The 22,052-nt window shown below is 34.6% G+C and overlaps 1 protein-coding gene across 1 annotated transcript; it reads left to right on the top strand.

Moving 5' to 3' along the window:
- Positions 1-12,512: 12,512 nt before the first annotated feature.
- LOC138307291 (uncharacterized) lies at positions 12,513-20,587 on the top strand. Its single transcript, XM_069247945.1, has 11 exons — positions 12,513-12,636; positions 13,413-13,466; positions 14,131-14,237; positions 14,969-15,142; positions 16,372-16,483; positions 17,511-17,594; positions 18,033-18,070; positions 18,461-18,502; positions 19,280-19,466; positions 19,991-20,063; positions 20,495-20,587. The coding sequence occupies exons 1-11, from the start codon at positions 12,598-12,600 to the stop codon at positions 20,545-20,547; spliced, it is 963 nt and encodes a 320-aa protein (XP_069104046.1). The 5' UTR covers positions 12,513-12,597; the 3' UTR covers positions 20,548-20,587.
- Positions 20,588-22,052: the final 1,465 nt, after the last annotated feature.

Here is a 22,052-nt window from a genome sequence, read left to right as displayed (position 1 = left end):
GAGAATAGGACTCACGTGTACATGTAATACACTAATTGATATAATTTTCCTACCCGACAGTCTGACTCTATTGACAAAGACCGGGACATCTCAAACATTCAAGCGACATCTGTTGTTACGATCATTAGACTTGATATGATATGCTTTTCCACTAACCCCATCAGCTAATACGTGGTCATATAAGGTTCGATAAATAACATATCTACTCGGTGTTTCCATTTTTAGAAACAGCTAATCAATATTTCTTTTGTAAACTTCATTGCTGAAACATTGAGTTCTTCAGGGTGGCGTCATATGGCCATGTTTTTTCTTGTTTCTTGTACATTGTATCAACATGCACATCAGATACAATTTATAAATCTTCTAAGATTTGTCAAAGAAACTATATATTGAATATGAAAAAATTATGACCTTATAAATCAGAAAATTAAGGATCTTATAAATCGGTTCATAAATGACGCGCATAGAAAATGATCACAGCTTAAACAGGACTTAAAACCTTAATAAAGTGTGTGGTTTGCGCAATGAGAACTTTTATAGAACAAGTTTTGCTTACTGACGGTTTCATTAGTACATATTTTTTCTGCACTTTATTGAGTAATGAACTCGTTAATCGTGACTTTTTGACTTCTTAGTTTTTTCGTAGTTATTAGTACTTATTACGTACTTAAAGACACAATATGCGTAACTATCAACAAAAAGTCAAGTTAAATTCGACCCCAATATCGTAAATATTTGTAGATGTAATTGAAATTAAGTTATATCAAAGAATATTTATTTTGATTTATTAATAACTTTGGTACAGTAATTGTTGATTATTGCCGAAAGGAAGTCGGAAAGTTCATGACCCGTTCTCGGAAAAGTTCGGACAGACGTTACGTAGTGTTATGATAGTCACATGAGACATGACGTTCTCAGCAACGATGTTACAATGTCGGCTAACTTCGGCTTGTCTGACTAAATGGGACAATCTCTCCCAGTATGCATTGCGGTCCCCACATTTACAATGATGTACCTCTCAATCTCTCCCAGTGTGCATTGCGGTCCCCACAATTTAAAAAAGCGGGAACCGCAACTGGGAGAGATTGATTTACCTCTGTCAACGGCACGAACTGTCCGTCTGTTGACCTTGGGTCACAGAATATTTCGTCATGGCGATTATTTTATATATAGCGTCCCTTTATTTATGACGTCAAAGTGATTGCTTTGAAACGGTGGACGTCGTATGCAAATCGTGACTATCTACTTACAAGTAAATCTAGCGTATCTGCAAAATAATCCATTATTGTTTGCTTTGATATTGAATGATCATATTAAATTATGTGAAAACTGACAGTCGTTTACATAGGGATTTGATTTCGCTTTTATGTTAACCATGCTTGTATGGAGCAATGCCTCTAAGAATATATTCAATATGGGGCGCGAGCAATTCCTCTAAGTTTATATTCTATGGGGCGCGTTAGCGCCCTATATCGAATATATTCTTAGAGGCATTGCTCCATACAAGCATGGTTAACATAAAAGCGAAATTCTAATCTATTAAATATGTCTTTGTATTGCCTTAATTGTTTGCCATTACTTTATTCTTTGAGGTGTTGTATAATGTGCCAATAGTCAGATGGCCCATGGGCCTGTTGTTTTTGTTAAACACATATTGCTTCTTACCAATTAACTTAAATTTATCCTAGAATCATGTGAAATCTTGCAAGATGTTAAATGTTATGGAATTTATTCACAAATACAAATAAATGATATAGTTGTTTTAAACTGTTTTCAAGTTATCTGTACTGTATAGTGTGTTAAAAAAATTTCTCTAGATTTACTTCAATTAATACCTTTATTATTAATACGCCATGTCGAAAATGTCATCAAAAAATCAAATCTAAATCTTCATCAATGCTTTTTCCTACCTATTTATCTTTTCTAATCGCTTTTACTAGTTAGAGCATATCCAATTTCTCTGCATGAAGATGAGAATTTTGATAGCTGTATTGTCCACAAAAAGACATGTAGAAGATTCAATTAAAAACTCATCAGTAATATCGTTCAGAAAGATAACAAAAAGAAGAGGACTGAGTATTGAGCCTTGAGGAACTCCAGCCTTAATCCTACCTATTTCAGAAAATGAATTATTGATAAATACTTTTTGCTTCGATTACTAAGATAACTTTCCAACCATAACAAGAAATTTCCTGAAATACCATGGCCATACGATTGTAATTTTACAAGTACACCTTTGTACCAGACCTAGTCAGAAGCTTTTGAAATATCACAGAAAACTTACATGTGTATTTTTTCTCCTCCATATCTATACAAATTTCTGTCTATCTTTTTGTTTCTATGTTTATCTGCCACTGTGCTGTGCTTGTCTTTCTGTCTATATGTGTATGATAAGTCTATGTGTACATGTATGTCTGTGTATAAGAGGGTGTATGTGTTGGTTGTGAATGTATATTGTGGTGTGTGGTTTTGTCATAGTGATTCAGCATAAATGGGTAACAAGGTATTAGAATTTTGTATTATCTAGATAAGATTGGATGAATAAAAACAACTGACAATGAAAAATATGGTGAATGATAGTAAGTTTTCATGTCAATATATGCTATATTCACAAAACTGATATGAAAGAAATAAAATTGCCATCCAACATAAAACTTTATTTATAAACATTTAATTCCTATAAATATTTACTGCAACACTTTACTAAAAAACTAAGACAACTGTGACACTTCATAAATCTAATATTGGCAATACATTAAACATTTATAAGGAGAACACAGGTACTGTACCATCCATATCTGAGAACCAGAAGTCTAGTGATATACATATCTGGATACTATAACACAAGCACCATACATGTCTAGGTTCTATGACACTAGCAACACACATATCTGGGTACTATAAACACTAGCACCATACATATCTAGGGATTAGAACACAACACTAATACCATACATATATGGGTACTAGAACACAAGCACCATACATATATGGGTACTATAGCACTAGCAAAATACATATTTAGGTCCTAGCACAAGCATTATACATATCTGGGTACTAGATCACAAGCACCAAACATACCTGGATACTCTAACACCAGCGCCATACATATCTAGGTTCTATAACACTAGCACCATACATATCTGGTTAGTAGAACGCTAGCACCATACATATCTTGGTACTAGAACACCAGCACCATATATATCTGGGTACTGAAATACTAGCACCATACATATCTGGGTACTATAACATTAGCATCATACATATCTTGGTACTGAAATACTAAAACCATACATATCTGTATACTATAACACTAGCACCATACATATCTTGGTACTGAAAAACTAACACCATACATATCTGTATACTATAACATTAGCATCATACATATCTGGGACTAAAATACTAGCATCGACTGGTCCCCACATGATAACGTCAGTATTTTATCTTAATAATGTGTATACACCACCACATCAACTTGTAACCACATGATTACGTCAGTATTTGATCTTAATAATGTGTGTACACCACCACATCGACTTATCACCATATGATAACGTCAGTATTTTATCTCAATAAGGTGTGTATACCACCACATCAACTTGTCACCACATGATAACGTCTGTATTTGATCTTATAAGATGTGTATACCACCACATCGACTTGTCACCACATGATAACGTCAGTATTTGATCTTAATAAGGCGTGTATACCACCACATCGACTTGTAACCACATGATAACGTCTGTATTATATGGTGGCTGATTACGGCCATCTCGTGTTGTTGTGTTGTCGCCTTGTCGTGTTGTCGCCTTGTCGAGTTGTCGCGGTCTCAAACTGCGACAACCCGAGATTTAACAGTTAAAATGTCGACTAGTCGCGTTTTCGAGCCGCGACAAGTCGACAACACGACCACACACAAGTCGACAACACGACAAGTCGACATTTCAAACACGCTAATTAGCGCGTACAGAATCTCGTGTTGTCGCGGTAAAATGTCGACTTGTCGTGTTGTCGAGTTGTCGACTTGTCGTGTTGTCGAGTTGTCGACTTGTCGCCTTCCTGTTACACATGCGCAAACAATGGATAACACTCGCCATATTGGATTGCTAATGAAAATAATTGTGTGCATGTGTTTGTAGCTATATGAAGATATTTGATAGCAATTTCTTTACCGAGACTTGTCAAAGTATTTTTCTCTGAACTATGAATTTCAATAATTTCTTTATCATATTATAATCGTGTAATAATAGTCTGGTCACGCCGTCTGATTAGTACGCAGTAATCGTCATCTGTTAATTTTAAAATCACTTGAACCGCTAAGGCCTAATAGTTCGAAGGCCCGTTAATCCGAAAATTAGAAAATATTGCAATTTTATGGTGGCATATGTCTGCCATCGATTTGCCGACTTACGACTTAATAATGTCGACATCGTTAAGGCATTAAGTCGACATCATACCGATAGATGTCGACATAAACAGAAGAATATGTCGACTTACCACATGTACATGCCCACATAATGATTCCAAGATATTTATGTAGACAGTCGGTAACTCGGCGATTAATGTGTTTATGCTCGGGTGTGACACCGACTTGTCAGTTATTGATGTCGACATCTAAACTAAAAGATGTCGACATCTGGTCTTGAAAGTGGAAATCAAAGGCCATCCTTTCACAAAGCACTGTGTATATGCAACAAAAGCCATACAGCAGTGATCGACGTTGATTGTTAAGTTTTTATTTATTTGATTTCAAAAAAAAAAAAAAAAAAAAAAATGTGATCCTGCACATCCCGGCCATGAAACTGTAGCCTGCGTGTACGTAGCTGTTAGCCCGAGCTAAGGAAGAGTACAACGAATTATTAATATATATAACCGTGTGTTTCAAAGCTGTGTGTGTGTTTTGTTGATTGCCATTCGTACCAAGTCCATGTAGTACATACCGTACTATACTATATTAAAAGAATGAATGAAAAAAAAATGAAAAAAAATTTATGTTGTATTTGCTTGTGAATCCCGAAAAATACCAGTTACGTAATTTAAAAGCCATAAAGGTCACAGTACAGGTACACAAAATACACATTGGGAAACCAGCTTTACTTGTCAGCTTGGCCTGTCCATATATATATAATATACATAAATATTTACATCCGTCGATACACTTATATAAAGGCACAACGAATTTTTGTTACGGTCTCAATGGTCAGATACAACCTTTGGGCTAAAAAATCCTCCAGGGACGCGGTTTTAAACTCCCAACTCGCGATACATCTGCATCTATTTTTCGTAGTAAAAACATGCATTCTTTGTAGTCAAACGTAGTAAAAAAAAGTCACGTGCTTGTACCACATTCATGCCATTGGCCGGAATATACAATTGTATTATGGGTAACTATTGATCACGTGATTTTGTGTTTACTTCCAAATATGGTGATAGTTTGCTTGCCATTTCTTCGGGGAAATTGATTTATTTGAAAATATTTAGACTCCAAAATGCTATTAATATTGCATGCATATCATTTTGACTTGCACATATGCACTGTTTTACTATAAATAATGAACTGAAATGAGTTGTAAAACTGCCATTTTCCCGTTTTGTAAATAAATGATACAATACGAATTGACCAATTCAATAGGTCTAACCGTCTAATCTAAAATCAGCGAAGATCGGCTACTCCCGGCTAAATTCGTAGAATTCTAAATTTATATTTATATATATCATTACCTGCTTTAGGGTTCAGAACATATACATATAACACAGAGAAAATAAGATTTTCTTCAAAAGGCCTAATTATGTATAAATAACAGGTCAGAGAAATCACTCTATTTGGAAGTAAACACACACTCATGTGATCACTAGTTACCCACTAATACAATTCCATATTTATTTCAGCCAATGGCATGAATGAGGTATAATCACGTGACTTGTTTTACTACGTTTTACTACAAAGAACGCGTGTTTTGTACCATTATGGGGGAAATCCTCCGCGGATCGTGGTTTCATTTCCACCCTTTGAAATTGTTAGCAATACTATCATATCATAGTTTATTTTCCATATTATTTCCAAACAAATAGTATAAGCTTCCGCATAGCCCACTTAGCTTTGTACACATATACTAAGAAACACGGGTTTATGTGCTTACATGGCAGCTGGTAAATTGGGACCTAGGACCTAACTCATTATGCTTCGGTAGGTTCCGTACGAAAATGTATCATTTTGTTTGTCAGAATAACTCTTCATAGATTGAAAGGTCTCAAGGCCCTCTACCAATATTGTGAATTTCATGGCCCTGGGGTCTCGGAATTTTCCCCATGGGATAGGGTCTGTACCATAGTTTATATAGGGAAACACATTTATGAGCATTATTTGCTCAATTTTCATAGGAAACAGATGCAATTGAATCAAATACTCTTCATATATTAAAAGGTTAAATGGGTATCATCACTGGCTGATTTCATGGGCCTGATAGGCCAAATATATGGTGCTTATATACAATCCGAACTCGGGTGACCAATCAGAAAAAAACCATGCATGGCTGACAGGTGGCTATGTGTTTTGTTATTCCTGCTATATAGACTTCATTTTTTAGTTTCCCCATGTTATAAAACATTTCCAAGAGGAAAGAAAAAGGTAAAGAATAACAGAAATAGAGAAAAGATCCATCTTTTATTGGCATGATTTACATCAGTCAGTAGTGGGTACCAAGTTCATTAAACTTTTTAAATGTGCAACTGCAGGGGCGTAGGAAGAAAAGGGTCCTCCTGCACATTTTTCGTACTTCATTTTTGAAAATTTTGCCGCTTTGCGGCGCATTTCCTAAAAATTCAACCACGTAATGTTCAAACCTTTAATAATAAAAATTAGATACACATGAACTAGACTAAAAATGTCCATCAAGGGATTCTACTACAATGTATTTCAAAAATGTTTCTTAAAATATTATATTGTTTATATGTCTAAGCAAGACAATTAAATCAATTCATTATTTTCTTAGTAAAACAACAATGTGCTGATGGTGTGAAGTCGTATGTTCAGATCGAGCAGGGTTGCATAATGATATGACGACATTCACAATTATAATTTCTAAATGCAGGTAAATGTAAATCGAAAAATTATCACGTTAAGAACGCATTAAAATCCTCAAAATACACCGTAAAACTCATCTTGGCCATTCCAAATCGTAATATTTTTCGCGGGGGAGACCCCCGGACCCCCAGAACACCAAAGTCTCGCGCATTCGGCGCTCGCAAAATCATCAAAATCGTAATTTTTTCCCGGGGGAGATCCCCAGACCCCCAAAACACCAAAATCTCGCGCATTCGGCGTTCGCAAAATCATCAAAATCATCAAAATACATCGTAAAAATTACCTCAGCCATTCTAAATCGTAACATTTTTTTTCCAGGAGAGACCCCCGGACCTCCAAACACCAAAATCTCGACCCTTCGACGCTCGCACGCCATTTTGCATATTCATTAATTTCCTGTTAGCGTCGCCATTGATATGGATGTGTACAAGAATTATATGTAATGATTTATGAGAAAAAGTATATAAAGTATATATGGTTGTGTGTTGAATTAATCTCCCCCTGTGTGACCTATTGCAATTGTCTTTTGGCCGGCAACATCCAGTGTCTGTTGTAAACAATTTACAATCTTCTTAATAACCAAGAACCTCATACATGGACGTGTTATTTGGCCATAGCATGCTGGGATGAAGGAATACAAAGTTTGTTCAAATCAATGATCTTAACCTATGTGCCAAGTCACAGGGCTGATACATATTTATTTGTTTGTTTAATTCAGGTGACTGTTAGACATATATATCCTTATTGCCTTCTGCTCATTCTCAACTCTCATCCATTTGTAAACAATTCAAATTTTAACAAACTTCTTCTCCACAACACGGTTTTTCTCATTTTACAGCAAGTACAAAAACAACAACAATCAAATTACAATCATGAATATTTTGTATTGATATTAATTTTTTTGCAAATTTTCAGCAAAACAAACATGTTTCAAATTCAATTAATACACATATTTGATTAATATGTTTGATCTGCATTATTGAATTTTTAAAAAAAAATGAAAAAAAAAATCAAGTTTTAATCAAGGGAGATAAATCCGTTTTGAAGGATTTTCCACAAAGTGGAAAAGTTAAGATTAATCAGAGATTTACTATTTAAATCTCTGGATTAATTCACTTCCCATGCATTATTCAACCAAAATTTAGCCTGGTACATTAACACAAATTTATTAGATGAAGTAATTGTCGAGTATATATACATGAATTTTGACATCTGCCATGGTACAACATGTAATCTTCAATTGATCAATGTTTCACAATCAAAGTCTACTCTAAGCCTTCTGTTTCAAATGGTGGAAATGAAACCACGATCCACGGAGGATTTCCCCCATAATGGTACAAAACACGCGTTCTTTGTAGTAAAACGTAATAAAACAAGTCACGTGATTATACCTCATTCATGCCATTGGCCGAAATAAATATGGAATTGTATTAGTAGGTAACTAGTGATCACATGAGTGTGTGTTTACTTCCAAATAGAGTGATTTCTCTGATCTGGTATTTATACATAATTAGGCCTTTTGAAGAAGATCTTATTTTCTCTGTGTTATATGTATATGTTCTGAACCCTAAAGCAGGTAATAATACATATAAATATAAATTTAGAATTCTACGAATTTAGTCGGGAGTAGCCGATCTTCGCTGATCCTAGATTAGACGGTTAGACCTATTGAATTGGTCAATTCGCATTATATCATTTATTTACAAAACGTGGAAATGACAGTTTTATAACTCATTTCAGTTCATTATTTATAGTAAAATAATACATATGTGCAAGTCAAAATGATATGCATGCAATATTAATAAAATTTTGGAGTCTAAATATTTTCAAATAAATCAATTTCTCCGAAGAAATGGCAAGCAAACTATCACCATATTTGGAAGTAAACACAAAATCACGTGATCACTAGTTACCCATAATACAATTGTATATTCCGGCCAATGGCATGAATGAGGTATAAGCACGTGACTTTTTTACTACGTTTTTACTACAAAAAATAGATGCAGATACAATGTATATCCCGAGTTTGGAGCTAAAACCGCGTCCCGCGGGAGGATTTTTAGCCCAAAGGTTGAATCTGGCCATTAAGACCGTAACAAAAATTCGTTATGCCTTTATTTAAAGGGACAATTCAGTCTAAGAGAACATTAAAATTTGTATATATATCAGAAAAAACCCAATTCTAATGGAAATAAGATCAGTCGGTTTTACTGTGATATGCCTGAAAAGCCCATGGTGGTGACATGTGTGTGAAATGTTCAAACTTGCTTGCTGTCCGCCATTACACACTGTGGTCGAATATCTTGTATGCCGAACCCTGTCCCTTTCTCGTAAAGTAATGCAACTTTAGTCTAGAACTGCTCAAATCGCTCTGACAGTAATGTGTTTACCTTATTAGGTGAATTGTCTTGCCTAAAAATCATTTTATCACCTCCTTAGTGGTTATGTAGTTCATTTGTTTAACATGCGTGACTTTGGCTCGGGTATGGGTTCAGAGTCCATATTGTACCTGCTTAATCGTATTGATCAACGATTTGATATTTCAACGATATTAATTTAAATACTTAACAATGTCGTGGAATTTGTCAATGTTTTATGTGATATGTTTCATAAGAAATGTAGAACAATACATTTATGCTATATTTTGCTTCTTGGTTATGTAAAAGAATTAGCCTGAGTGAATTGTCTCTTTAAGTGTATCGAGGGATGTAAATATTTATGTATACATGTATATATGGACAGGGCAAGCTAACAAGTAAAGCTGGTTTCCAAATGGGTATTGTGTATCTGTACTGTGATCTTTTTGGCTTTTAAATTACGTAACTGGTATTTTTCGTGATTCGCAAAAAAATGAAATCTTGAAAAAATCATTGTAATATAGTATAGTACGGTATGTACCACATGGACTTGGTACGAATGCTAACCCACAAAGCACAAACACAGCTTTTAAACGAATTTTCAACCCACGGTTATATATATTAATAAATGATTATGGCTAAGAAGATGGAAATTTGTTGAACAAAGCAGAGTCCTTTTGCACTCTAACTTCCGCAGCTCGGACTAACAGTTACAATGTGTACATACACGCAGGCTACAGCTGCATGGCCGGGATGTGAAGGATTACATTTTTTAATTTTGAAATCAAATAAATAAAAACTTTTCTGAATTAACAAAATCAACGTCGAACTCTGCTGTATGGTGCCTTGCTGCATATACACAGTGCCCTATGAAAGGGTGGCCTTTGAATTCCACTTTCAAGACCAGATGTCGACATCTTTTAGTTTAGATGTCGACATCAATAACTGACAAGTCGGTGTCAGTCGACATATTCTTCTGTTTATGTCGACATCTTCCGATATGATGTCGACTTAATGCCTTAATTATGTCGACATCATTAAGTCGTAAGTCGGCAACTCGATGGCAGAAATATGCCACCATACTATGGTACAAGCACTGACTTCAGTTTTCTATATTCAAAGATAGTGGCTATTTCATATGATTTGCGCATGTGTAACAGGAAGGCGACAAGTCGACAACTCGACAACACGACAAGTCGACATTTTACCGCGACTACACGAGATTCTGTACGCGCTAATTAGCGTGTTTGAAATGTCGACTTGTCGTGTTGTCGACTTGTGTGTGGTCGTGTTGTCGACTTGTCGCGGCTCGAAAACGCGACTAGTCGACATTTTAACTGTTAAATCTCGGGTTGTCGCAGTTTGAGACCGCGACAACTCGACAAGGCGACAACACGACAAGGCGACAACACAACAACACGAGATGGCCGTAATCAGCCACCATAGTTTTTGGGAGCTAAATCATCAAGTTACATGCCCATGTTCAAATATCAAATGTTAAAACGACATATCGTTATGTGCAGTGAGAATTACCAGAAATACAACTTTAAATAATGAACATGTCTAGCGATATTTTGGAACAGACGCGATTTTAGCTTTTATTAAATATTAGAAATATTATAATTAGAAAGTGGTGTTATAGAGTTATTTATTTTGATGTGTTTGGGGGATACAAAATTTGTTTTCTAGCTGGACTTTTACTTTCTTCTAATGAAAATAAAATAATGAAGATTTGATCTCAGCATTTTGATCTAATTTGTTGCATTTTAGTAGTATTGATTTGTTAAGTTGTTTCAGTATTGGGTATTTATAGACGCATTTGGCATAAACAAAAACTTAAAATTAGAAATAAGGCCAAATCTTCATTTGACAATATCAATTATCGAAACGTGTTAAATTAGTTGTATTTAAAAGTATTATTGGGTTTTTATATGTTGGTTCAGTCGGTATAGGGTGTTATTTGACATTTAAAAATTGAAATAGAATTACAACATTTAGGCAAAATATCATTCAAAATACGAAAAAATAGACAAAAAGAGTGTTAATTACATTAGTTTATATGTAGTATTGGGCATTTAGTCGTTGTGTATTGGGTAATTTTCAGGCGAGATATTTGGCTTTAAAACACCCATTTTTCTCAAAACTCATTTTATGAGACAGACTTTATTTTAATTCAACACAAATAAATACACATATATTCAACACACATATTTACACAAAACTCATTTTATAAGACAAATTTTATTTTAATTTAATATAAATAAATTGATTATGTCATAAAAGGATGTTTAATGAGTGATTTACATATATAATTGGGTAGTATTGTGTATTTAGTCGTTTCGTTGGCCAGTATTAGGCGATATTTTGCTTTAAAGGCCCACTACCTTTCCGAAACGGCTTTTAATTTTTAAAATGGGAATGTAAAACAAGATCGATAATTTTGTAGAGTCTTAAGAATTATTAACTTACCGTTAATACTACATTCATCATCACCTTCTGAACGATTTGATTAAAATAAATAAAATGTTTATTATTATAACGCGGGTCGTATTATGTTTCCCGCCTTCGTCCTAAATACCGTAGTTGTAATGCGGTAGTTGACTATCACTGCGCCAGACGGCAAAACAGCGAATTGACTCTCCACTGTTTTCATATATTTACGCAGGAAATCTTGCATACGTTTGGTGTCGAAACCTTTATATTTTGCTCCGGAAAGGTAATGGGCCTTTAAAACACACATATTTACACAAAACTCATTTTATAAGACAAATTTTATTTTAATTTAATATAAATAAATTGATTATGTCATAAAAGGATGTTTAATTAGTGATTTACATATAGTATTGGGATGTGTTGTGTATTTAGTCGTTTCGTTGGCCAGTAGATCTATTAGGCGATATTTTGCTTTAAAACACATTTTTACACAAAACTCATTTTTACGAGCAAAATATAGTTTAGTTGAATAGTATTGACTATATGAAGTCCCAAAAAAGTAGTTTATTAGCTATTTACAGATAGTATTGGGTAGTATTGGGTGGTATTGGGTGGTATTGGGTATTTAGTCGCGCCGAACCGGAAGTAAGAATAGGTCGACCAAACTAAAACTCAAAAACTTGACGTCAGTTGAAAGTGCAGTGTCAGTCGAAAGAAAACATGACTGTTGGATGGGAAACGTTGGATGTCGGGGAACAGGTATTGTGTTAAGGACGAAAACATCAAAACAGACCCTACTACATGTATATACTGTAAAGGATTTGTTTTCAGGATTGTTCGTACCAGCTCAGTCAATCAGCTGTCAATAGACCAAGCCTAACTATTAACAGCGTGATAGGATAACATCAGTAACGCTAACGTTACCGTCTAGCCTACACTTACATATCGTCGAATTGGGTTAAATTGTTAATCAAGATACTTGCATGATTGCAAGCACAGTGATCATGTTGGAAGGGGCACTTTGACCCTCTTAATTTGAAAAATGACACCATTTCTTTGCTAATTTCCACTTGATGATGGTGTTAAGGAAGAAAGACTAAATACTACCACTCGGTAGTAATTGGAATTGGAATCCAGTAAAAGTGAATAGTCGTGCAAAGAAAACCAGTCTAAATGCGTTCATTGGCCTTCCAAAAGTTCTCACATATTAATACGACGGTCAAGTTCTGCTTACGTTTCCCAGTTCTGACCATTGAAGTAAAGAAAAGTTGAAAGCATTGAAAGCGAGGCTGCGTGGAAATGTAACCACGGACATAGTCAGCCGGGAGGACGTTTTAGGATTCCAATACTTTAAATTAATTTCTTCATACGCAGACAGATTTTCACGAGAGATTTTATTTTTCTATTTCATAAGAAATTATACTGGATACATTCACACCATTTTTACCGACTTTAGCCATCCTTGCCCGACTGTTCAGTTTAAATAAGATAATTTATTCTGTTGAACTTTGACACCACATGTATTTGTGTTTTAGGCGTTGGTATACAATCATGAAGGATCTGCTCGGATAGAGGATGGACCAAAAAGGGTAAGTGATCTTTATTACCTACACGACGCGATCAAATGTGGCTTTCCGGCGATGCTTTGTTACTGGTGATTGGAAGTCAAATTATGTAAACAACCATTTATCAGCTGGCTTTTAGTGTGCTATGTTTCTACTAGAACAATCCTCTTCCTCAAAACAAACTGAATTCATAAACAGACTTTTAAGTGGAAATATTCACATAAGACATAAGCAGAAAACTGAAGTTTTGACTAAAGCGTTATATTCAATAATTTTTGTTCGGAAAATCGGGGTCAGCTGGTTTGTGTCACAACATGAAAGCTGAATGCCACATTTTTTCTGAATTCTTATCAATTGCATATCTGTCAACTTTCAGGAATTGCAATGCGGGAAAAAGTGCATGAGCAAAATTTTAACAGTCCAACTGAGGCACTATTCGTCGCTTATCATTGTTACTTGTGATGTTTTAGCATAAACACTGTTTATCTTTGGAAAATAACATAGGATGGAAACATTTCAATTCATATGTTATTTTGCTGCAATACCTGAAGCATTTTGAAGGATTTGGAAACTTTGTAAAACAAGAAAGTGTTTGAGAGAGAATATTGTACTTCAACTGTGATATATGGGTTTATACTGTTATTCCTAGTTCCTGGAGGCTGGAGATACTATTTATGTACTGTTTCAGTTATTCCTATGGCGAGAGAAGTTTCAGAAGCTGACGAGGTACGCAGCTGACCAGAAACAGTACCTAGTAGTGTGTTATAAAGATGGACGCATGGAACACAAGAAAGGGTTAGTAAATCGCTATAGCAACCTGACCGGGGCTCAAACCCCGCACCTCTGAACACAAGAAAGGGTTAGTAAATTACTATAGAAACCTGACCGGGGCTCAAACCTCGGACCTTAGAACACAAGAAAGGGTTAGTAAATCGCTATAGCAACCTGACCAGGGCTCAAACCCCGGACCTTCGAACACAAGAAAGGGTTAGATAATTATAATCTCTACAGCAACCTGACTGGGGCTCAAACCCCGGACCTCCGAACACAAGAAAGGGTTAGTTAATTATAATCTCTACAGCAACCTGACTGGGGCTCAAACCCCGGACCTTCGAACACAAGAAAGGGTTAGTTAATTATAATCTCTACAGCAACCTGACTGGGGCTCAAACCCCGGACCTCCGAACACAAGAAAGGGTTAGTTAATTATAATCTCTACGGCAATCTGACGGTTCTCAAACCCTGGACCTCCGAATACAAGAAAGGGTCTGTGCAATGTATATTACTACAGCAACCTGACAGGGGCTCAAACCTGATCTTTTTATCTCCAATTACCATGTAACTCATTTGGCAGAGCATTCTGGCTAGTGTTTGGAGGGTCTCGTGTATGAGTCCCTCTTTGGCCGTGCATTTTTTCCCTCTAACTCTCTCACTTCTTGAGAATTACAATGTTACTAAAAGAACAATTTTATTGAGGTTGGAAAACTGTGAACAAATCTCCAAAATATTACATTGTATGTTGACAGGCCATGTGTGATGTTTAAGAATCCAATTGCACACAATTCTATCACTATCCTCAACATGAGGTCTCTGGATGCTAATGAGGCCTTGGTCGTGTATAGGAGAGAGGAAATGTCGAAAGAAGTAACCAGATACATCCAGTTTGGTCCGACGCTCTTCACCCCACAGGCCAACGAATGGTAAGTATATCTAAACACATCAACCTCTGATTTGGATTTAGTGCTGGGAGTTGTTTGGCTGTAAGGGGAGATCATCAATAAAAGCTATAAAAAGGGGAAGTAACTAGTGTTACATGAGACAAGGATATGTAACCATCACAATAAGAAGGGGAGGTCATCACTCAGGGATCAATCTAGGCTTTGGGGGAAACTACCCTTTTTCAAAATAGGGCAAAAGTTTGGCGAAATAAAGGGGAATTTGAATCTTTTTTTATTTTGGTCCAAAATTATATTCATTTTGATGAAAAAGTACTGCAAAACAACCAATTTTATTTTTAGATTTAGTAAAGCAAAATTTTAAGCTCAATAATGAAAAAATTGAGTTTATCATAAAATATGCAGTAGCTGTAAGATAAACATGAAATTTGCAAACAAAATTAAAAAAAAATTAATGAAAAGGAAGTCACAGGGGAAATTGTGTTACAAAAACGGTCATTTTTTAGCTCCAAATGGGGAATTTTTAAGTCTTCAGGGGAATTTAGGCCAGAGGGGAATTCATTCCTTGAGGGGAATTTTACCAATAAACGGTAATAAATCAGAGCTAGATTGATTCCTGTCACTGTAATCAGAAGGGGAGGTAACCATTGCAATCAGAAGGGGAGGTAATCACTGTAATCATACAAGAGGAGGTAACCATTGTAATTTGAGACAAGGGGAGGTGAACATGTAATCATACAAGGGGAGGTAACCATTGTAACAAAAGGCAAGGGGAGGTAACCATTGTAATATGAGACAAGGGGAAGAAACAATTGTAATCTGACAAGGGGGCATTAACATGTAATCAGACAAGGGGAGGTAACCATTGTAAAAAGAGGCAAGGGGAGGTTACCATTGCAATTAGAAGGGGAGGTAATCACTAATCAGACAAGGCGAGGTCACTATTGTTACTTTGCATGGAATGGGAATTATCGTAATGAACATAGAATGTCAGGCATTGAAATATATCAAGGGGAGATAAATAGGTAAATTTAACCTCATGATAAACATTGTTATGCACTCTACAATTACCAGATATTATTTCTTTTACTAACAAACCTCATTAAAAAAAATATATCATTTGAAAAATTGAAACCTATTGTCCAAAACATTCATAATGTAGTGTATGTAAATGTTTTTCGAATAATCAATATATAAAACTGCTGTTGTCTAAATAAATTTGATTTATCTGAGCTGGGTTTTTTTTTCCACAGGCTGCACAAATTTTCATGGCATGGTACAGATCCTGACAACAAAACTAGTGTCATACCAGGCATTCAGAAGTTTGAAGTACTCAAGGTTATACCTGATCAGCTCTATTATAATGTAGGTACATTGTACAAGTGTTATTCTTGATCAGCTTTATAATGGACATTCTAACCTGTAAAAAGTGGACACCCAAGGGACAGACAAAAAATGACTGCTTAAACAAGATGCATTCAAATCATTTAAAATAAACAGTAAGAGAAAGATTTCTATGTAGGCTGAGAATATTTAATGCACTTCACTAAATATGTGTCTTTCCCAGGTTAATAAGTACACAATGTTTTTCTCGCTTTTCATCAACTAGAAATTAAGGACTTCAATTTCATACAGCACATGGCTTGTATAGTATTTAAGTTTCAACCACTAACGTCCAAAAAAAACAACATTTTTTTGAATGAAGAATTTTAGAAGCAACATGACCCCAAATTCTGATGGCTGGTCGTATTATTAGAGTTCAAAAAACATTTTCGATGGCAGGGCCAAACTGACCACACAGGGCTGGTGATGGTGGTCATTAAAGACAGATTTGATTGTTTAAATCAAGAAATGTACCGGTAAATGTAATTTGATTTGACTATTCCTGTTGTGATAATTCCATTTTTATGGATCATAACAACATTACATTGGGTGGTAAACTTTTTAACCTAACAAGGGGAGGTAATCAATATAATTTACCAAGGGTAGATAACCTTTGTAATCTTGTAACCCTAATAGAAGGTTATCATAATAATGTTCCAAGGGGAGATAAACATTTTAACATAGCAAGGGGAGGTTATCATTACAAACTACCAAGGACAGGTAACCTTTGAACCCTTACAAGGGAGGTAATTATAACGTACTAAGTAAGGGGATGTAACCATTTTACCCTTACAAGGGAGGTAATTATAACAATCCAAGTAAGGGGAGAAAACCATTCTAACCTCAAAAGGGGAGGTAACCATTGTAACCTTACAAGGGGAGGTAACCTTTAAAGGGAAGGTTACCATTTTAACGTTACAAGGGAGGTAATTATTACATACCAAGTAAGGGGAAGTAGCCATTGTAACCTAACAAGGGGAGGTAACCATTGTCATCATTCTATCTGTAGGTTGACGAGGTGAGATTAAAGGATGATGCTGCCATTAAAGTGAAACTCATGTTATGTTTTGAGATCAACGACATTGATACTATGGTGAGTGATTGGTTAATAAACAGATTGATAACAGTTATTCCGTCTTTACATATTACAGTGTTAGCTCCCTTTGCAGTACGTATCCATTGTGACATCATTCTTTTGTGGACGCAATTCATGTCATTTTCTCCAAAAGTATTATTATGTTTACTCTCGCAAACACATGACATCTCAAACAATACCTACTTGCAAGGGCATATAACTCTGTAATATGCAAATACAGAATTTGAGATCATTGATAACAAACAAACAAACAAAAACTACATGTTATTTAGGAATATTTATAAAGAAAAATAAACTCATCGATTACGCTTATTTCGGAACATTGGTTAAATTAATTGTAATGAATCACTCGCTGTGAAATCGGTGTTTTCATAGTTGCAGTTACCGATTAATATGTTATTGGTCTGAATTATTCCTTGTTTTTGTTTTTCACAGTTGAATGCCACCAAGGACCCAATAGCAGACTTCATTAAGTAAGTACATTGGTATTATAGAGGTATACACAGATAATAAGATAGTGGTGTGTATCGTACAAAAAAAACCCCACTGTTATCAACTGTTACAGAGAGAAAATAAAATGATTATTGAGTATCGTATAAAATTAAAAAAAAAAAATGTTGTTCATACACAGAAAATAAAGAATATAATACAAATAATAAAACTATTTTCAACCCAGTAAGCAACCAAAGACTTATGGAGTAGAAAAAGCTAGTTTGTATTAGAGTGTCAAAACTGAACATTTTCACAGCAGGTTGTTCTATTTCACCGAGTAGATTTTAAGTACACATGTATTAAGATGTTCATTGTATATGTTTGATAAAAACATTGATGTCAATTTCTTGTCTTTTGTCTTTTATCTCCAGCTGTGTGTGTGCTGATGTTGTGGCCTTCGCATCACTGTACACGTAAGTATAAATTATATAATACTAAAATAAAATCATGATATCAGACAAAGAAGTAATCCTGTGTAGACAAAACAGATTGTCGAATTTTCAAGGCAGTCAGAACAAACATGGTCACGCGGTTTAGAACTAACAATAGAAAATTGAATTAATTTGTACTGTAAATCAGCTATCTTTCCAGGCCCTGATTTCTCGAAACAAACTTAACTGACTCAAGTCTAAAGTTTTCATATACGTTACATAAGGAGAAAAACTTAAGTTTGACTTAAGTCTGCACTTTTGTTTCGAGAAATCAGAGCCAGGCTAATAAATTTCGCGATTTCCATTTCAAAACAAGTTCACGAAGATTTATATTTGCGGATTTAACAATTGAATGAATGTTCATATCAATATAGATGATGTAGATGTTAATTCGCAAAGATGAACATTCGCGAATTTATTTGGATCATGAAATCCGCGAAAGTAAATTGCACATGCATGAGAGATGGTTTACAGTAGCCTATACAGATATGCCTTTGTAAGCCTAATACCTAAGATCATAATACATTTCACTTACTACCAGTATGCATATTATTTAAACATAAATTTTGATATAATGTTACAATAATACAAAGATTGAAATTCCAAATTGTCTGAATTTGCATACAAATTAATACCACTATGGATTCAAGTCCTATTTCATATTCACCTAGTAAAAAAAAAAAAATTTGAAGTTTTAGTTGTAATTAAGGATTCAGTATGATGTTCATTTAACTTAATTAAAGTTTTGTTTTAATATAGGTATATAGAATTCATGGAGAAGGCAGGCGAGCTGAATAATTTGGAGCATTATGTGCAGTTAATGGAAAGGAGTAAAACGATTGGTTACACGATCACCAAAGTGATCTACCGTGGTTACCATGCACATGCTAAACTTCAACAGCTCCATGACAACGCCGTGGAAACGAGGACAAATCTAAAAATAAACGTAAGTCATATTGATGAGAAATTCTATAAATTAAATGTTGTCTTTTAACTCATTCACCCCTGAAATTCTCTAATGAACTGTTCCAGCTTTAGTTTAAGGGGAGTTCAAATGTGTTTTTAGGGGTGAATGAATGTGATGTTTCTTTCATATTTATTTTACTCAAAATGAGCTGATTGCATTGCTGGTATTTTGTGGGGATGATATTGTCGAGATTTCCCAGATCATCGACGTGAATGGGAATTTTTTATCTGTGAAATATTTTTAATTGGTTGGATTGTATAAATGTATATCCTTGAAGCCAACTCGCAAAATTGCGTTTAAAGTAAACGTAAATTCAATCATGCTAGATTTTGTGAACATAAATTCAATCACACTAGATTGTGGTAAAATTCGCGAAAACATTGACCCATGAAAATAACGGGCTATACAGTATGTTTTAAAACGATGTTTGTTATTGCAAATTTGTCTCATGTTTATTCCTTTAAATCTAGCTACATGGTAATTTATGACTTTATACATTACAGTATGAAAAAGAAGAACAAAATCAAGTCCTCACTGACATGAAATTAGAAAGTGAAAAATCACGAAAAGAACTACGTAAGTTTTGAATGATATCCCCTTAGAGTGAAAATAGTGTAGAAATGTTCATATAAACTTCTTCTAAGTATGTTCTATAAAACGACCCTTGGATCAACCCAATTAATTCTTGAGAAAAATGTAAGTGGTAGTTGATTTTATCAGAAAAGGACTCAATTGATTTGACTTTACTCCAACACATTGTTTTGTATCGAAACTCTATCTCATCCTGAACTCCTTAAGCATATTGGACCACAGGTTTACGACGCGCAAAAAAAATACTTAAAATACAGTATTTTTAGGTTGGTTTTTTTTGCGCGTCGTAAACCTGTGATTGGACCTCACCCGAGTGAAATGCTTTACCAATAAAAGGACAAAGGCCTCCCAAGTACGCTGGTTTGAGTTTGGCAGTTACCAAGAACAACTTGTATTTCTGTTTCTCTTTGTTTCAGAACAAAAACTGGAAGTAGATGCTCTGAAACACAAATTTACAATGGAGAAGTAAGTTATTATCAACTCATTCACACCTTACAATACATTTGGACTCTTCTAATTCAAAGGTCGGAACAGTTCATTGTGACATTACAGGGGTGATTAAATTTGAAACATGGTTTTATGTTATGATTGTCCATACTTTGAATTAAGTATCAAAAATTCTTGTTTGAAACATAAAGAACGATATCATATTCTGATTTCTTATTAAAATCAAAAATTTCAGTTCAGTCTTTTATCAATGTTTTAAAATATTTCTGTATCAAATCATAAAGAGTCATATATTCATTGATTTATTTGTTTTGCTCATATCAATGATGTACTGTAATCATACTTATTTTGGTGTAGTCAAAATTTGGTGCACAAACAGATTTTGAACAATTATGAATTTGTCTATTCACGGTAAAAAGAGAGAAGGAAATATACAAGTAATACAATAGCAAACGTTTAATGTTTAGGGACTTGACTGCGAATACTGCGAAAATAATTAAAGCTTCACGAATGAAAACACCTATACATAGAATTACTCTTCTATTTGGTTATTTTTAATGCAATACACTCTCATCATCAACGCCAGTTTCAATTTTCTGTAATAATCATATTTCCTGATTAAATTGCATAAGGGACGACTGTATTTTTCTGTGAGAATACACTCGGCGTGAAAGGTTCTCCTTGCGGAACATCAACACAACGCAAAAATGCGAATAATATCATTCTTTTAGTATTAAATGAAAAGGTATAATATTTCAAAAAAGACTTAGTACTTCTAAAGAATATGATTTTTATACTTTCCCTACGGTTTCTACATGTCTGTTGAATTCCTGTACTGACGAGTGACACGGAGATTAAGGGGAGTAACTCTAACAATTCTTTCTTTCTAGGTTTCTGTCTTTTTTTCCAACTTTTCATTTTAAAATCTGTCAGTGATTTCATAAAATAGCCCTGCCTATGCGAGAAGAAAAAATGTGTGTTTTTTTTTCTGTTTTCTTTTGCAGATACTGCGTTAATAAATAACGGGAAAAGAACAATACAAGTTATTTACAGATGCTCCCCCACCACACTCGAAGTGTAAACGATACTCATTATTTGAACAATAACTTTTATACGTTTATCGTGTTTATATGTGTTTAATTAACACAAAAGGACATATAAAAAATAATTGGTGCATGAGCAGTTAGTTCTTCATTCCATACAGGACATAGCGCCATAGATTTTTTTTCGGGACCCAAATTAATATTTTATGTCTTTGTCTTTAAGTGAAATAAGAAGCTCATATTTCTCAATAGTGGTAATAGTGTTAAAGTAAGTAACTTTTGTAGCTGAAGAAAATACTTATTCGTCTATTCCCGTTTTTGATAGCGAAAACATATCATTCGTCAGCGGTGGACCATCTTTAAAGGAAACAATCAATCTATTTGTACATGTTTTACTTCAATAGTTCTGTTCTATAATCTCGGTCTCATTTTTTCTTTTTTAAATTTGTCTGCATCTTACTGTGTCTCGATGGATGTCTCTGAC

This window comes from Argopecten irradians, chromosome 14, assembly GCF_041381155.1.
Source record: "Argopecten irradians isolate NY chromosome 14, Ai_NY, whole genome shotgun sequence".
NCBI lineage: Eukaryota > Metazoa > Mollusca > Bivalvia > Pectinida > Pectinidae > Argopecten > Argopecten irradians.
This window is presented reverse-complemented; position numbering and strand designations above follow the sequence as displayed.